Here is a 15,904-nt window from a genome sequence, read left to right on the forward strand (position 1 = left end):
AACAGGAGAAGCAGGGGCCTTTATTAGGGTGACACCCCAGGCCTGGGCCTAGGAACGGGCAGAGCAAAGGGCCCTCAGAGCAGGAACCGAGCCCTCCCTGCCTCCATCCCCGCCCCCATCCCACGTTCCTTCCTCCAGCGCCCCTTCCCCTGCCCCTGCCTCTGAGAAATGGAGCACCAAGAACTGACAAGCAGGACCCTCCAGGGCCACAGCTTGGAGTGGAGTGCAAGATCCAGGCTTCTGCCTCCCCACAGTGGGCGATCTGGGAGCTCAGTGCATCCTCCGCACCAGGATAAAGGAGGGGTGCTGCTTTGTCCCCCAGAACAGAACAAACTCTTGTTCTCTGTGACGGGGGGGGTGGGGTGGGGGAGGGTCTTGGGCCTCTAAGATGGACTTAGGAAGAGGCCAGAGGTGAGACCCCCAGGAGTTTCTGACTCCACCTTGCACTTGGAGTGTCTCCACTTGTCCTTCCCAGGGACTCTGGTGAACGGCTCAGAGTCTGGGCTAGGGCGGCTGATAGGCCAGTGGGGACCTGCTCCAAGACATCTGTGGGTTTCAGAGTGAGGGTTTCCCCAACACCAAATTCATCTATATGTACACAGGACAGCACCCCGGTGGCCAGGGAGCAGCTGCTGGGGGCTAGTAGGAGTAGCCACCCTTGGGGCCAAAGGGCTGGGTAGGACCAGCCAGCTCTGGGAGGTAGGCAGGGCTCTCGTCCAAGTGGGACAAAGGGACTGTGTCTTCCTCACTGACCGGCCTGTCAAACTCGGCCTTGAGAGCTGGACGCTGATTGTCCGGGAAGGCCAGAGAGAAGAGGGCCTCAGGCTCGCACACGAACTTGTACACATAACGCTCTCCAGCCACCTGTGGGAAGAGAGGGGCTGGGTCAGTCTAACTCCAGGTCAATGTTAAGGGTGGGGAATGGGTCTCTAGGCAGATGTGTGGAGTACATTTCTCTCCATACTCGTTTTTCTAAGCAGCTAACTCCCATCTGGGGTTCACCTCTAATCTCAATCTCTCCATGCTCTGGACTTCTTAATGTTTAGCACTTTTTGGGGATTGTCCACAATTTCTTGTCCCTTCTGACTGGTTCCCTGTCTATCTGCTCCTACAAACTCCTAAGAATGCTCTTCTGTCCCCCTGCCCCCACCCTCTTGTCCCTGGACCCCTAGCCCTTGACCTTCTGCATGATGCCTTTCTCATAATAGTATCGGAGTGAGCGGCTCAGTTTGTCGTAATTCATGGCGGGCCGGTTCTTCTGGATGCCCCAGAGCCTGGCGACCTGGGGGAACAGGAGAATTTTGGGATGGCAATGCTAGCTCAGCAGCGGAAAAGCGAGAGGCAGGTCGGAGAGAGCACTTGAGATTTTTAGTGCAAAATGCTGAGCTGGTTAGGCAAATAAGCAACCAGCTCAAAGACCCTGGTTTGGTAAGAATTCAGGTTAGTTAAAGCAACGATGATGGTGAAGACGCATGCGCCCGTTCCCAGGTTCTCTCATCTCCAGGCCCAAAATCCGTTGGAAGGAGAGGGGGGAACATCTGAGAGGCCCACCTCCTCAGGCTCGATTAGCTTGAACTCCATCCCCCGGCCCGTCCAGGCAATGAAGTGAGCATTCGTTGGGTCATCGAGCAGGGCCACCAGAAACTGCCACAGCTGCAAGGCACCCCGGCGCTGGTAGGGCGGTCCCTCTCGGAACGCTCCCATCCCTTCCTGCTTGATGTCTCCTGGGGAACACAGGAAACCGGAGTGTAGGATTTGTGCCTGCGGGTCCCCCAAGCAACCTTCTCTCCCCGGGGTCTTTCCAGGCCCTTTCTCATGAAATGTCATGTGATTCCCAGGTGACACAGTCAGAGGGCACGGAAAAAAACCTGCCCCTCTCATGAACAGTCACGTCTCTGACCTTCAAATTTCTCAGGGACGACACAGACATCATCTGGGAATGGTCGCACAGGTTTCTCATAGCCATAGCCTTGAGGAGGAAGTTGGGGGTCACTCAGATCTGGGGGTTCACTGATGAGACCCCAGAGTGTCCAGAGGGATTCCTGGTCAGGAGACCCTCCCCCAACTTGGAGGACTTGGCAGGGAGAGGGGGCTGCCTTACCCATGGTCCCATCACCTGGAGAGGGTCCGGGGAAACCCTCTGTGTGTAGGTACATGGACGCACACCCAGGGACATCTGGGGGTAGAGAAGGAAGGGGGACGTTACAGGTGGCTGGGGTGGAGGTGGGGGCAGCAGGCCTCCACACACTTAAGAACTTCCTGCCGGCCTGCTTTCCGGTTCTGTTCCCAGCTGCCTGCCTACCACAGTCCCAGGGGAAGTTCACCCAGAGGGGGTGTGAGGCTGGAGCCCTTCAGCTTGAGGCTGAGCCAGGGGGCAGGGATGGCAGCAGCTGGGGCTGGGTAAAGCTGTTCCACAAGGCCCAGGATTCCAGGGAGCAGCTGTTTCCTGTGAGTTTTGGAGGAGGAGGCAGGGATAGAGATGAACCTCCGGGGAAAGGGTACAGTGTCCATGTCTAAGACTCCCTTGGAATGGGCTAACCTCCGGTCAGCAGGTCAGATTCCCTGCCCAGTGTGTTCTATGAGGGAGGGAGGAACCAGTGGAGGAAAGGAGAGTGGGTGGGAGGGAGCGCCTGCATGGATCTGTAACTAGGGAAGAGGCAGTGGGCACTGGGCCGGGTTTTTTGGTTTGTTTTTTTCCCCAGCTCTGACAGCAGAGCACATTCCACTCCATCTGATTCCATTCCATAGGATTGAAACATCCCCACTCCACCTGGAGGAGTTGGTGGTGTGAAGCCACCCATTCAAGCTCCAGTCCTTTCGGCCCTCCACTCCCACCTATGAATGAGATGGTGAAACCTGACACCTCCGGGAGGAGGCGGGAGAGTGGGCTCATTCATGCATCCATTTTGTGAATGGAATTCCTGACTCCTTTCAGAGGAAGCTGAAGGGGGAGGGGCAGGAGTTCAAGGGCAAGTAACATGATCTCCTCCGGTCTACATCCTTTGAAGGTCAGCGGCAAGAGCGTCTCCCTCCTCTTTCCTGCACCTCACTGCCAGGCGTGGCTCAGGCTTATGCCCCCGGGTTGAGGAGAGGTGCGCCCTCCGGTTCTCACTCAGGCAGCCTGGGGGTTTGTGGTTCATTCCCCTGCCCCTAAAAGACTGTGCATCAGAAAAAGGGAAATTCGAAAGCTCTGGCCAGCTCTGAGCCTATTCTAATGGCTGAATATTTTTCTCATGCAACTTTGCATAGAAACTCAATCGGGGATGGGAACAGTGTAACAAGCCAAGGTTTTCTGGGCCCTTCCTCCCTGAGAAGGGCCGTCCCTGTGCACTTGGGGCTTTGAACTACAGCTATTTATGAATAGAATATGGCTGAGGGCATCTCACTCAGGTCAACACGGGGTGGAACTAGAATTTACAGCAGCCCCTACTTCCGTACCCAGCGCTGGCCAAGAGGGTGGGCTTGAACACGTTGTATTAACCCTGAGTCCCAACTGGGAACTATGAACCTGGCTAGTTTCAAGTTCATGTTTCTCTTCATTCAAATCCCTTCGTATTTTTAAAACATAGATTTTTTTTTTTTTATTGATTTCAGAGAGAGGAAAGAAGAGGGAGAGAAACATCAATGATGAGAGAGAATAATTGATTGGCTGCCTCCTGCACACCCCAGACTGGGGATTGAGCCGGGATTGGGGATTGAACCCTCATCTCCTTGTTCATGGGTCAACGCTCAACTGATGAGCCACCCTGGGCTCCCTTTGTATTGTTAAGCATCTCTGGGACTGAGAACAACCTATTAATCTTTGTATCCTCTAACTCCACAAATTCATACTCCTCAAACAGTACTGTGGTCGCTACAGGTAATTAAAACCCCAGACACCTGCTAAATAGACATAGAAAGACATGTCTCACTTTCCTATTAAGTCGCATGCTACCTGAGGGTAGGGACCTACATCCCATTTATTTTTTATCTGAATATAAGTTTGCTGATTGAAAAAATGACAATTTTTCTGACTCTATGAAGGAAGTGAATGGGTTGGGATTGTGAACCAGTAAAAAGATAGGAGGGTAAAGAAGTTGGGGAAAGACATTGTGGGGTTATCATGCCACCCCACCCAGCAATCTCACCCCAGCCCCTCCCACCTGAAATGTCTCTTACCCGAGTCATAGGCGAAGTCCGTCTGCTCTTGTTTGATCACCACCCCCGCCCCTGGGTACCTGTGCCCATTGACCCCACCCTGGCCCATGGCCAGCTGTTCGTACAGGGGGTCAAGGTATTCCTGCTTGAAGCTCTGCTGGGGGTAGGGTGGGCAGGGCTCCGACAGCTGGTGTTGGTAGGGGGTTGGGAGGGGTTCCCGGCCCCCTCCCTGAGAGGATGTGAAGGAGTGGCAAATATCCAAGGGCTGCTGGAAGACGGAGCTGGATATGGGTGGATGGAGAAGGAAGAGAGGATTAGATGAAGTCCTCCTCGTGCCTGCCACTCTCAAAGCTTGCAGAGTGGGCTCCGGTGTGGGTGTGGGAATCCATATCCCTTCCTCCCTACCTCCCCCCACACCAGGTCTCTTAAGGGCAGATGGAGGACCCTCAGGGGCTGAGGGAAAACTGCTGAGATCTCGGCTCCCATTCTGGGAGTCTCCTTACCTATGCTCCCCGAGGTACCCGTGGCCAGGGTGGGGCTGGGAGGTGCCAGAGGATCTCACGAAGCTCCGTTGTTCTGCGCGGGGAAAGGGCTGCAGGGGCGACTGTCCGGGGGCACCAGGGGCGGGGGACTTGATGGCGATTTGTCTAGGGGGGTCATAGGCACTGGAGTTGAGGGGGAGACAGGGGTGAGGGGGCAGAGAAGCCAGGCGAGCATCTTTGCACCCTTCATCCACCCCCAGAGAAGTCAGGGCACGGGGATTATAGGAGCAGGAAGAGGACAGGGTGCTGGGAAAGGCATGGCATGAGCCAGACTCGGTCCCAAATGCACTCTTTTCCACTTTTCACACATGCTGAGACTGGGTGTGGACTGGAGAACACTTCTCCCCAGCCCAGAGCCACTGGGCTTCTTCAGCGGAAACAAACTCGGCCAGCCTTCACACAGCTCCCTCGACCCCACTCCTGCGTTTCTCATCCTCACTACTCAGAGGATATCCTCACTGTACTGCTCCCTTACAGGAGCTCGGAAATCCTTCTGTTGTCTCACTTGCATCTCAACTGCTGCCTCTGCTCATGAGTGTGTGACACCCCCCACCCCACCCCCCAGGGCCAGCCCTCTCACCTGGAATAAAGGCACTGCTCGCCATGGTGGTAGGGGAGTGGTGGCTTCCTGCTGCAGGACAGGGCCGGGTCTGTCCGGGGACTCTGGGGCTCCTCCTTGATCCTGGTGGTGGGGCTGTGGAAAGCTACTGTGGGGTGGGGGGTAGGGGGAGAGCAGGGCAGAGAGTGTCTCAGAAGAGGCAGTAAGAGCTTCCTATACCTGCTCTCTGAGGACCTGCTGGGTGACTGGCACAGCCTGGTCCCTCCTCTGGGTCTCAGTCTGCAGAGCGTCATAGTCACACACTTTTAAGCAGTTTGGCTACTTACGTTACGTCTAGTTTTCTACATCAGGAAAGTGTCTAATAGTGTCTAATATTAACCAAAGAAATGGTCTCGAGTTCAACATTTAATGCAACCCCCCCTCCCCCCCGGGGCAAAACACCTTTGTAGGGGCGAGCACTTTCAACCGAGGGCCTGTGGTTTTCCCAGGCGCCCTGGAAAATTCCAAGGGAGAGAGATGTTTTCCTGTTTGGGGCTGTAAAGAATCTTTCTTTTCTGATGGAGGTTGGATATTAGCCACTCGCATGTCAGCTGACGAACATGATACACACGCTCCTCATTATCTGTGGAGAACATTGGCCTTTCCTGCAGCCCCTGCTGCGTCCACAAACTGCAGCCACCAGGCGGAGAAGCACAGAGCTGGGTCCGAGCTGGCGGAGTGTGCGGTTCTGTCTTACTGCAGCCGGGTCAAATGCCTACCATCAGCCCATCTGTTATCTGCTGTTTCCGATTATGTGTGCCCCGTTCCATGTTATTTGGGAAGACAGTGGAGAGCAAAGTGCCTGGCATAAGACAGGGTTTCTCAACAGCGGCACTACTGACATTTGGGCCAGAGAATGTTTTGTTGGGGGGCTATCCTGAGCATTGTAGGGTATTAGTAGCATCCCACGACACTCCCCACTAGGGGCCAGGAGCATCTAGCTCCAGTTGTGGCAACCAAAAATGTCTACAGACATTGCTAATGGGTTGGAGGGGCACAAAATAGCTCCCAAGTTGCATGGAAGTAGAACTGGACCCTGCTGGCCTGGTCCAAGCCTGCCCATTTCAGCAATAAGGAAATGGAGGGTCAGAGAGATGAAGTGTCTGCTCCAAGGTCACCCAGCTAGGATGGAGAAGCCCCCAAGGTCTTCATGTCCCAGTTACTGCCTTGGTCTTTGAGTCCAAACCCAAGAAGGGGGAGCCCTGCCCTTCACCCCTTTCTTTAGGAGAGAACAAGTTGATCTTTTGTGATTCTCTGTCCCTGTGACTCATTTCCTGCCCTTCCCCACTCCCCATTCCCTCTACCCAGGGCCCTCTCTACTCACAGTTTTCTGAATGGAAATCAGGAACAAACTGTTCATCACTATCTGGTACCTGAGCTGCGAAGAGAGGTCAAAGGTGAGTCTAGAGTGGAAGGGAGGGTGGGGCCCTGGATGGCAGCCCCTGGGAGATACCATTAAAGCAGCCCAGCAGCTCAGCACCCACCCCAAATAAAACAGCCTTCTTAGGAATAAAGGCAACTCCACGCCGGGTCCTAGTGCCCTCCATCGCTGGCTCCATTAAGACCCTGGAGGGGAGAGGCTGCAGATGCTCAGAACCTGTCGGAGCAGATTCCAGTCTTTTCCTAGATGCTTTGTCTTTAGTCCCTCCATTTTTCTGAAGTGAGGACAGCCCTGCCCCTCAGAGTTTACAAAGCTCTCCCAAAGCAGCAGCAGTCACATCTGGGATGGGCAGGCATTACAAGGAGTGAGATCCTGTGAACTTTGAATCGCAGGGGAGATTCTGAATCTGGGATGGAATCTGCATTTTATACAACCTCCAAGGTGAAATCTAGAAATTTAGATCCCAGGAAAAGAGATGGAATGGAGAAAAGAGGGTGGTTCGAACAGGTGGGAAAAAAAAAAAAAAAGGGCTGACAAAGGAGAGGAAGAGGCTGGGGACACTGGGAGGTCAGGGCCTCATCCCTTTGATGTGCAGCTAGAAGAGAGAAGGGCTCCCAGGCTTGGAAGTTCTTGAGGAGCATTCCCAGGTGCAGTGGGGGTGGAGCTGGGTTTGGGAATTAGGCAGCAAAACTAAAGTAGAACAGTAGCTCATCCATGGCCTCCAACCTGGACATCTGGGTTGATTTCCAGTTCTTATTCTGGTCTCACCAACTCCTTCAGGTGGGTCTACAGCTGAGTACCTCCCCTGACTCCAGAGTCTTTGCCCAGGTTTGTCCCTCTCTCAAGAATAGATTATAGCAGGAAGGGAAAGGGAAGACACCAAGAAGAACTTCCTGATAGTCCAGGAAGAGAGGGGCTCAAAGGTGAGGTGATAAAACCCAAGGAGACTGCCCTCAGATTAGACAGTGGAGAAGCTGATGGAGAAGATGACCAGAATCAGGAATGGCTGGTAAGGGTGAGGGTCCAAGGGGACGGCTGGAGAACACCCTCCCTCATCCTAGCCTGTACAAATAGACACCCCAGACTCTACTGCTTTGCTCCTGGGCAAAGTTCCATAGTTGCTTCCTTGGTGATTTCAGCCACAGCCTCGGATCAAAACTCCCTACGTCCACTCTCACCTCCGATTGTCGGTTGTTCTCCACAGAGCTGTCAGGGCAACAGAAGTCAAACCACTTCGCTCTCCTGCTTAAAGTGTGAACCCCAAACTCTTCCCCTCGGCCTCCAGGGCCCTGCGTGGTCTGATGCTGCTTACCTCTTTGACCTGCCTCTGCTGGCCCTTTACTCTCTAGAGCTCTGGCCTCCTTTCAAAGCTCATCAGCTTGATCCCTCTTCCCCAGATCTTTGCCTGCCTGCTTTTTTCTGGCCATTGAAGTTTTAGTTCACTTTGTCACCTCCTCAGAGGTCTTCTCTGACCACCCAGACCAAAGTGGTCCCCCTCCCAGTCCTTTCTCGCATCCATTTTATTTCTTCCCCAGCATGGTATGGGTCCTTGAACTTACTATGTTCTCATGTTTCTTGTCCATCTCTTCTACCAGGAAGTTAAGCTTGCTGAGGGCATGGAGCTTATCTGTCTTTTCATCTGATTCCCCAGTACCCCAGGAATGGCGTCTGGCTCAGAATAGGCACTCAATGCATCATTTGTCAACTTAGTGAATAAAGATAGAATGACCTCTGTCCTCAGGCTGGTGGGAGCCAGGGTGGCAGGCCTGGGAGCAAGAACTGAAGAGATCCTGACCAACCAGCCCTTCCTTCACCCTTAGGGCATCCCCTCTCCACCACCAGGTATCATTAGAGGCAGGTCCTCTGGGGAAAACCCTTCTCACGTGGGACACTTGAGGCTGTGGCAGGAAAATTCTTCACCAACTTGCTTTAAAGATCATGTTTGGTCTTGAGTGTATGCCACTCTTTAAAACTCAAGTGTTTTATTAAAATAGATGTTTATAGGCAGTTGACTTCTTGACAGAGGGATTGGGCAGAGGGGGTATAAGAATCAGGAGCCACCAACAGCTAAAGAATTGATGAAACATCAACGTAAAACAATTCTAAAGTGGCCAAGTAAGTCAGTGGGACATGAAATCCCTTGGCAAAAACACAAACACACAGGGAGCACACATCTTTTCAGAAACGCCACTTGGGCACAAAGGCAACCATTCCCTAACTGGCCTGGATCACGAATCTGGGGACATTGTTAAAACATGGATTCCAAGCCACCCCCAAGTCTCATTCCAAAGGCCCTGGGTGGGGTCCAGGCATCTTTATTTGTAACAAGTGCCAGTAAGAATGGGCAAGATTGGTGCAAGCCTACATTCATCCACGCTGTGTCCTCTGGCCCAACCACAGGTGGCTGGATGGGGGTAATGGGAGCAGGATGAACAACATTTCCATCCCTGCTACTTGGCAAGGCGGGACCTGAGGACAGGAGGTGGGGGGTGCAGACCATGGGGAGGCTGACGCACTAGAGTCCCCTCTGGGGCTTCATTAACTGCTGCTTTCTACTGAGGTAATGGCTGGGGGCATCTCCTACTGACGTTACATGCCAGTTCACATGACAACCCTAGGGTTCATCTTGCCTCGCCTTCTACCCCAGGCCTGAAGATTTGGCCAGGACCTCCTCTCCACAGCAGACCCAGAGGCTGTGTGCCACGCCCAGCACACAGACCACACTCCAGAAGAGGTGGTGCCACCCTCTTCCCAGGGCCAGGAGAAATCAGTGGAGGGAAAAATGGGCTGTGGCATGAACCCAGTCCCTGATTGGCCCTTCCCTAGAACACTGGCTTCTCCCAAAGGAGCGGGACAGGGCCTCAGTTGCTCAGAAACTGTTAACAAAGATAGAAATAGGAACAGTAAGCCCTACCCAGTTTGGCTCAGTGGATAGAGCATCGGCCTGTGGACTGAAGGGTCCCGGGTTTGATTCCAGTCAAGGGCATGTACCTTGGTTGCGGGCTCGACCTGGGAGGCAACCAATCGATACATCGATGTTTCTCTCTCTGTCTCCCCCCACACCCCTTCCACTCTCTCTAAAAATCAATGGGAAAATATCCTGGGGTGAGGATTAACAACAGCAACAAAAAGAAATAGGAACAGGAACATTTAACATTGCACCTCAAGTTCCTGGAGAGCAGGAGATTTCTAATGACCATGTTTGGTCTTGAGTGTACGCCACTCTTTATTTATTTGTTAACTTGGCTGAGTTTTGGCTGCCAAGCCAGTGTGCTAGTCTTCCCCCAACTCCACCCTGGCACTAAGGGTGAGATGATCTGCCCGAGGACATGGCAGGTGATGAAGGATGGGCAAAGTGCCAAGCCAGCAAAATGCCCAAAGAGAGAAATTTAGGGAACATCCTTCTAACAAAGAGGCTGGGCAGGGGGAGGGGGATGGGATGGGGTGGGTAGTAGAAGAGGAGGGGCTTGGGGACTTCCCAAGCAGGGCGCCTGAATTGGAAGGTTAAGCCAGCCAAGCAGCTAATTCCATCTCAGATCAGCCACTCACCAACACCATGTAAGCCCATCACCATCTCCCCTTCCTAGGGCCCAATCGCAGGATGAAGGGGCCTCTTAAGGAATCCCAGTGGAGAGGCGGGGAGCCATCCCCCAAAGCTTCTGCTCCTCTGTGTCAATGCTGGCCTCAGCTCTCACCCTTACCCTGCACCCACCCTCTGCACTGGAAGGAACGAGTTCTGTACCTATGGAGCAGACATCTGTCCCCAAGAACCTTCTAGAAGAGATGGCGACGGAAATACGTAGAAGGAGGTATTGTAGCTAAAAGACTGGGGGATGGGATTAACCTCATCTCTCCCCACAGACATGCTAAGGCACTGGCGGGCACACACAGGGATCCACACACACCCTACGTCCTTTTACTTCACAGCAGCACACGAGTAAAACACATCCCCCGGGTGCTCCCTTCACACAAAGGGGCTCCTTGGATTGACAAAGACAGTGGGGGAAACCGAAGGGCCAGGGGACTGGACACCTCGGCGGGGGATTGAGGGAGTGACTCTTATGAAAGGGGGAGCAGAGACCCATCTCTGAAAATCTCATAAAAGGTGAGGATCATTCTCTTTCTAGAAAATCCACAATCCTTTGTGTCTGGCACACCCCAACATTTTACACTGTCAGAGAGCTCAAGGACCCCTGCAATTCATCTGCAGAGCTTCTGGGACACCACAGACCCAGCCTCACACAAAGGCCATAGATGGCCCAATCCGTGTTCCTTACAGAGACCCAAGCCTTGTCCCCGAGCCTTCCCCACAAGCCAGGAAAGCAGCTCTGGACCAAAAGCAACACACCTTTTGCCATAACCAGCGTGGCGTGGGCTCAGCCTCCGGAGCCTGCGTTTCCATACAGCAGCCCGATCCTTTCTCCGGCAACTCAACAGATCGCAGGCACCCCGAAACCAGACATGCCCTCTTAGACTCACTTTATCCCCCTTCGCTCTGTCTCCAAAAACCCCAACCCCAAAGATATCTGAACTGCCTAACCCTACAGAGCCCTACTCACACTCACCCCCAATGATGCCCGGATAGACTCTGAACCCACAATCACATCAGCCTGGATCCAACCTGGGCATCCATTGAATGTTTCACAATTTCCCCCTCCACACATACACATTACAAGGGCCTGCTGCTTCTTTCCCAATTGGGTTTGTAGGGAAAATTCAGGCTGAGGGACAGCGGTTGGACTGCGGCCCCCATTCCTAAGGATGCGCCCCATTTTTGGCAAGTTTCCAAAGGGGCTAGTCCCTCCCTGCCACCCCAAAGCTCCCCCTGGGCTGCAGGGGTCACTGACCTGGTGGGAAGAGGCAGGAAAGGAGGCTGGGGTGGTGCTGGGGTGGTGCAGGGGGACAGGGCCCCGGCAGCTGCATCTGTCTCCACAGAGAGAATGAGAAGGAGCAAGCGGCCTCAGCATCCCCCCCCTCAGGCCTGGCCATCCATCGCCAGCTGGGAACCTGAGCTGCTCCCTCAGAAGGAAGAAGAGGGAACCGAGGAGATCCCAGCGCCCCCCCCCCCTCCGTCTTACGATCCCCACCCCCACCTCCCCACCCACTGGATTTAAATGTACAGAGACTTGCAGGACAGCAGCATGTAGCACACACACTGACTGTCACACTGACACATGCACATAGACACTCGTACAGTCCCTAGACCCCCACCGCCAAGGGGTGGGGCTTCCAAGGCTGAGAGAAGATGTGAACATTTTCCTCTCCTTCCCATTCCAACCCAGGCACAAATGGACCAGCTGCTGCCAAAATGCCAACCTCTGAGCCTACTCCCCGATCACAGCCCTGGGAGCTGCCCACTGTGGGGAGCGCTGGGACCCTCAACTGACAGACAAGGAGCCTGGTGAGCCAGACAGAAATCAGGCGCTGGGAAAGGAAGTCTTTGAGAGACGTAGAAACTGACACCTCTGCGTTCTTCAGCTCCAGCCCAGCTCCGGAACCTCAGGAGGAGGATGGGCAGCCGGGGCATAGCTCTGGCTGCAACTCGCAGCGGGGCACCCAGGGCTTGCCGAGCTGGGAGATAGGCACAGTGCCCCAGAACCCCCAGGCCCCTCCAGCACTCGAGTCGCCAGTGAGCCACGAATTCCACAAAATGTTTCCAGCACTTGCTCTATGCTAAATACTCATTCTGTAACATATATAATTTTGGGGGATACCACAGTGGTCAGGACAGATCCAGTCTCACTCCAAGGATCTAATCAGGAATCTTTCCTTCCTACACCAAGCTTTTATAGAGAGTTCCAGAGGAGCAGGGTTTGAGCTTAAAAAAAAAAAAATCACCAAGGATACCCAGGTGGAGGTCTGGGGAGAGTCTAAAGAAGAGAAAAGCCTTCGAAAAGGTTTCTTGGTTTTCAGAGAGTTAAAATAAAGGGACCCTAAGATGGGGGTGTTAACCCTTCCTTCTGAGACCAAACACCATTCGCCTCCTACCTGCAGCCCCACCAGCGACACCCTCAGGCCCCACCAAAACACACCAATGACTCCAACCAGGAGACCACCCTCCTCCCCCCAGCACTTCCCCACTGAACCAAGACCCAGCTCCCCACTGGCACACAAGTGGGGGCATTTGCCTGGGGTAGAGGAATTCAGGAGGAAAGGAGGAGGCTCAGTTGCCATCAGAATGACAATTAAGGCTATTAGGGGAAGGGGGGAGCTCAAAGCCCTCTTTGACAAAGTGCTGCAAAAAAGAATTATTTAAACGTTTGTTGTTCTTTTGGCTCAGACAGAAAATGGTTTGGCACTGGGAGCTGGGAAGCAGAGAAACCAAGAGTTTAGGTAAAAACCAATGTTTTGGCAACTCCTGAAGATACGTCACAAATTAATTGCTCTTTCTCCTCGTCTTCCTGTTCCTCGAACCCCTCCCCCCCAACACCCCAACACACACCTCAGCCTGGTGGTTGCTGCCAAACAAACTTTGCAAATGAAAATTTCAACCAGGAAAACGGGCCTGGGGCCAAGTTCCATTCAAATAAGCAAATACCCCACACAATGGTCTGATTCATCCCCAGGCCTAGTTACACAAGCCCGGCTGGGGTAGAGAAAATAAATATCAATATAAGTGTCCATGCTGGGCACTGGGGACCGCAGGAAGGCCGGGGCCTTGGGGAGGGGGCTTGCAGAGCTTCTGCGGCTGGGGAGAGAGGAAGTGGGCTGGGTTCGAATAGCGGGGTTGAGAGCACCCCCCACCCCAGTAATGGAAAAGGTCATAAACTACTCACCTTCAGCGAGCCACGTCTCCTGGAAGTGACTTAGATCCTGGAAGAGATCTGAGGGGTGAATAATGGAATTGGAGAAGGTGAGGTGGAGGTGATGGTGAGGGAGGGAGCCCCAGCGAGCCCGGCGACCCCCCTTGGGGTGGCAGGGGCCAAGAATGATCAGCGTCCCTTGGAGGGCGAGTCTTTTTGGCAAAAGGGTGGGGGCTCCAGGATCGGTCCTTTGAGGGTGTGTGGTGGGGAGGGTAGCGTTTCTCTCTCCGGCTCTTTACCTTCCGAGTCGGGGGGCGGCAGGGAGCCGGGGTCCATGAGTTTCCCCTGCGGGACCATCAGCGCTTCGCGCGAGCTCCCATTTCCGGGAGATTTCTACCGGGAAGGAGAAGAATGCCCCTTAATCACCCTGAGGCCGGCTGGTCTAGGAGGTGGGACGGGGTTCTCGGGGTGATTCAGGGGCCGGGCAACCCTGGACCCCCTGGGGGCTGGGGGAAGGGGCTGTGGGGCGAGGTGCAGGCGGGGGCGGGCGTGGAGGCAGGCGCGGCGCTCACGCTGCAGAAGGTGTAGGGCACTTGCTGGTCCAAGTATCCGCCTTTCATCCTCCGCTCCATCCGGCCGCTCCCTCCGGCCGCGAGGCGCGGGCCCCGCGCGGGGGCAGAGACCTGGGAGGGGGGGCTGCGTTCGCACACCGTCCAGGGAAAGCAGCGGGGTGGGGTGGGTCAGGGCGACGGGGAGGGGACCGTCCCCAGGCTCTGGGTCCGACGGCAAAACTTCTCCGACTCACTCAGGCGATGGTGGGGTTTCGTTTGCTGAGCTCTGAGCGCCGTCACCACTCCCCTCCCGCCAACCGAGGTCCCACCTGCTCCCGGGAGCCGGGCTCGCCGTGTCGGCTGCTTTCTGCAGCCCTGATCTACCCAGGCTCGGTTACATAAGACTTGTGTGTAGTGTGTGTGTGTGTGTGTGTGTGTGTGTGTGCTCGCGCGCGGAGGAGCGGGCAAGGCGCGCACCATTCGCACGCCCACAACTCCCGCGCCCCCTCCAACCCTGAATTTCAGCGCCTCCCACCCCCGCCCTGGAATCTGCGGAGGTGGCGGTGAGTGTGGGGTGTGTTGAAGGCGAGGCGGGGAATCACGGGCACTCTCCCTCCCTCTTCCTCCCTCAGCCTCACCTGAGGCCGGGGCTTCTGTGCTGGAGACGCAGGGGGTCCTGAGCATGCTCTGGGGCGGCAGCGAGGCCGCCGGGCTAGGCCGGAGCGCGGCGGCCCGGGCCTCGGGTCCCCAGCGCACGAGCTAGTTTTCCGGGCGCGGAGGACAGTTGTGTGCCCGGGGGAGCCGCCGATTGGTGCATTTCCCTTGCCTCGGCCCAGGCTCTCTCCCCCCTGCCCCCCCAACCCCGTTCCCTTTGTTTCATTGACTTTTGTGAATGAAACCCCAGGGCCGGGCACGCCCGCCAATCCGGAGACTCGCTTGGCCAAGCCGAGGGGCGGAGTTTCCCAGTCGCGGGGGCCAATCAGAAAGCCGGGGCTGCTTCCTGGCTTCATTCACTGCTTGGGCTCTCATTCATAAAAAAATAAACTCGCGGCCGGAGTTCATTCAGAAAGAGCTGGGAGGAAAAGAGGGACGCTGAGGACTCGGTGGCTTCTCTGAGGGGCTCGGCGGTGGCCCTGGGTCCGAGGCTCAGCGAGCTCCTCCGGCTGGCGTCTCCATGCGTCTCTGTGCATCTGCATGTACGTGGGAGTGTGAACATGTCTGTGTACGCGCCCTGGGGCGAGGTGAGCGGACTTGTGTGCCCGGAGGAACCATAATAACTAGCGTTCATGAAACGCTCCTCTTCCACGGGCTCATTTCATTCCCATAACCTGGCGCAGTGGCGCTATAGTCCCCATTTTACAGAGATTGAAATTGAACACCCAGAGAGGGGCGGTGACTCGGCTGAGGTCGCTCAGCTGCGGGGGTTTACGGTTCCCCATCGCCCACGTTCTCCTGTACAGCCCTTTGAGGCCACAATGAAATGAATTAAAGCTACGTGACAACAACGAATACACAGTAGGCACTCAGTAAATGTAAGCGGACATGGAATCCAGGCTTTTCCTCAAGGGTCTGTGTTCTGCAGAGCAGTTGTGTGACCCACTTTCTAGTAATTGCAGCAGAGGCCCCAGCTTGGACCTCTGAAAGGACAGCTCCTCTCAGCCCTCTTTCCTCTTACAGACAGGCGGTATTAAGGAGCAAAAGCCCAAAGGATCTGATGATCTGGGGGGAGGACTGATTTCAGTTCTAGCCAAAAAACTGGTCATTATCTCTGTCACCTCATTTATTCTCTTTATTCAATAAACATTTATTGTGCCAGACACAATGCTGGGTGCCAGGCAAACAGCTGTGACCAAGACAAGCACTTGGGAGTTGGGGAGTTGGGCTGCTGAGGCTGCAGCCATGGGCACACACAGGACATGAAATCCCTCAGGCTTTTTTTTTTTCTGCGACAA

At 54.8% G+C, this 15,904-nt stretch overlaps 1 protein-coding gene across 1 annotated transcript; it reads right to left on the minus strand.

Annotated features, from left to right (window-relative positions):
* On the minus strand, positions 1-14,079 carry ETV4 (ETS variant transcription factor 4). The gene is made up of 12 exons (XM_081109932.1): positions 13,974-14,079; positions 13,701-13,794; positions 13,435-13,482; positions 6,602-6,655; positions 5,260-5,386; positions 4,641-4,802; positions 4,159-4,418; positions 2,102-2,176; positions 1,901-1,969; positions 1,552-1,724; positions 1,181-1,282; positions 1-864 (listed from the first exon to the last, which is right to left on the minus strand). Exons 1-12 carry the CDS (start codon positions 14,031-14,033, stop codon positions 640-642), a joined length of 1,449 nt encoding a protein of 482 aa, XP_080966058.1. The 5' UTR covers positions 14,034-14,079; the 3' UTR covers positions 1-639.
* Between the last annotated feature and the right edge of the window lie 1,825 nt (positions 14,080-15,904).

Source organism: Myotis nattereri (genome assembly GCF_964212035.1).
Source record: "Myotis nattereri genome assembly, chromosome: 16".
Taxonomy (NCBI): Eukaryota; Metazoa; Chordata; class Mammalia; order Chiroptera; family Vespertilionidae; genus Myotis; species Myotis nattereri.

Coding starts and splice junctions, on each gene's coding strand:
- ETV4 (XM_081109932.1), bottom strand. CDS start 14,033: ATGGAGCGGAGGATGAAAGGCGGATACTTGGACCAGCAAGTGCCCTAC. Junction 13,483..13,700: donor GCCGCCCCCCGACTCGGAAG/GTAAAGAGCCGG, acceptor TTCACCCCTCAG/ATCTCTTCCAGGATCTAAGT. Junction 2,177..4,158: donor GGACTTCGCCTATGACTCGG/GTAAGAGACATT, acceptor CTCTACCCCCAG/ATGTCCCTGGGTGTGCGTCC.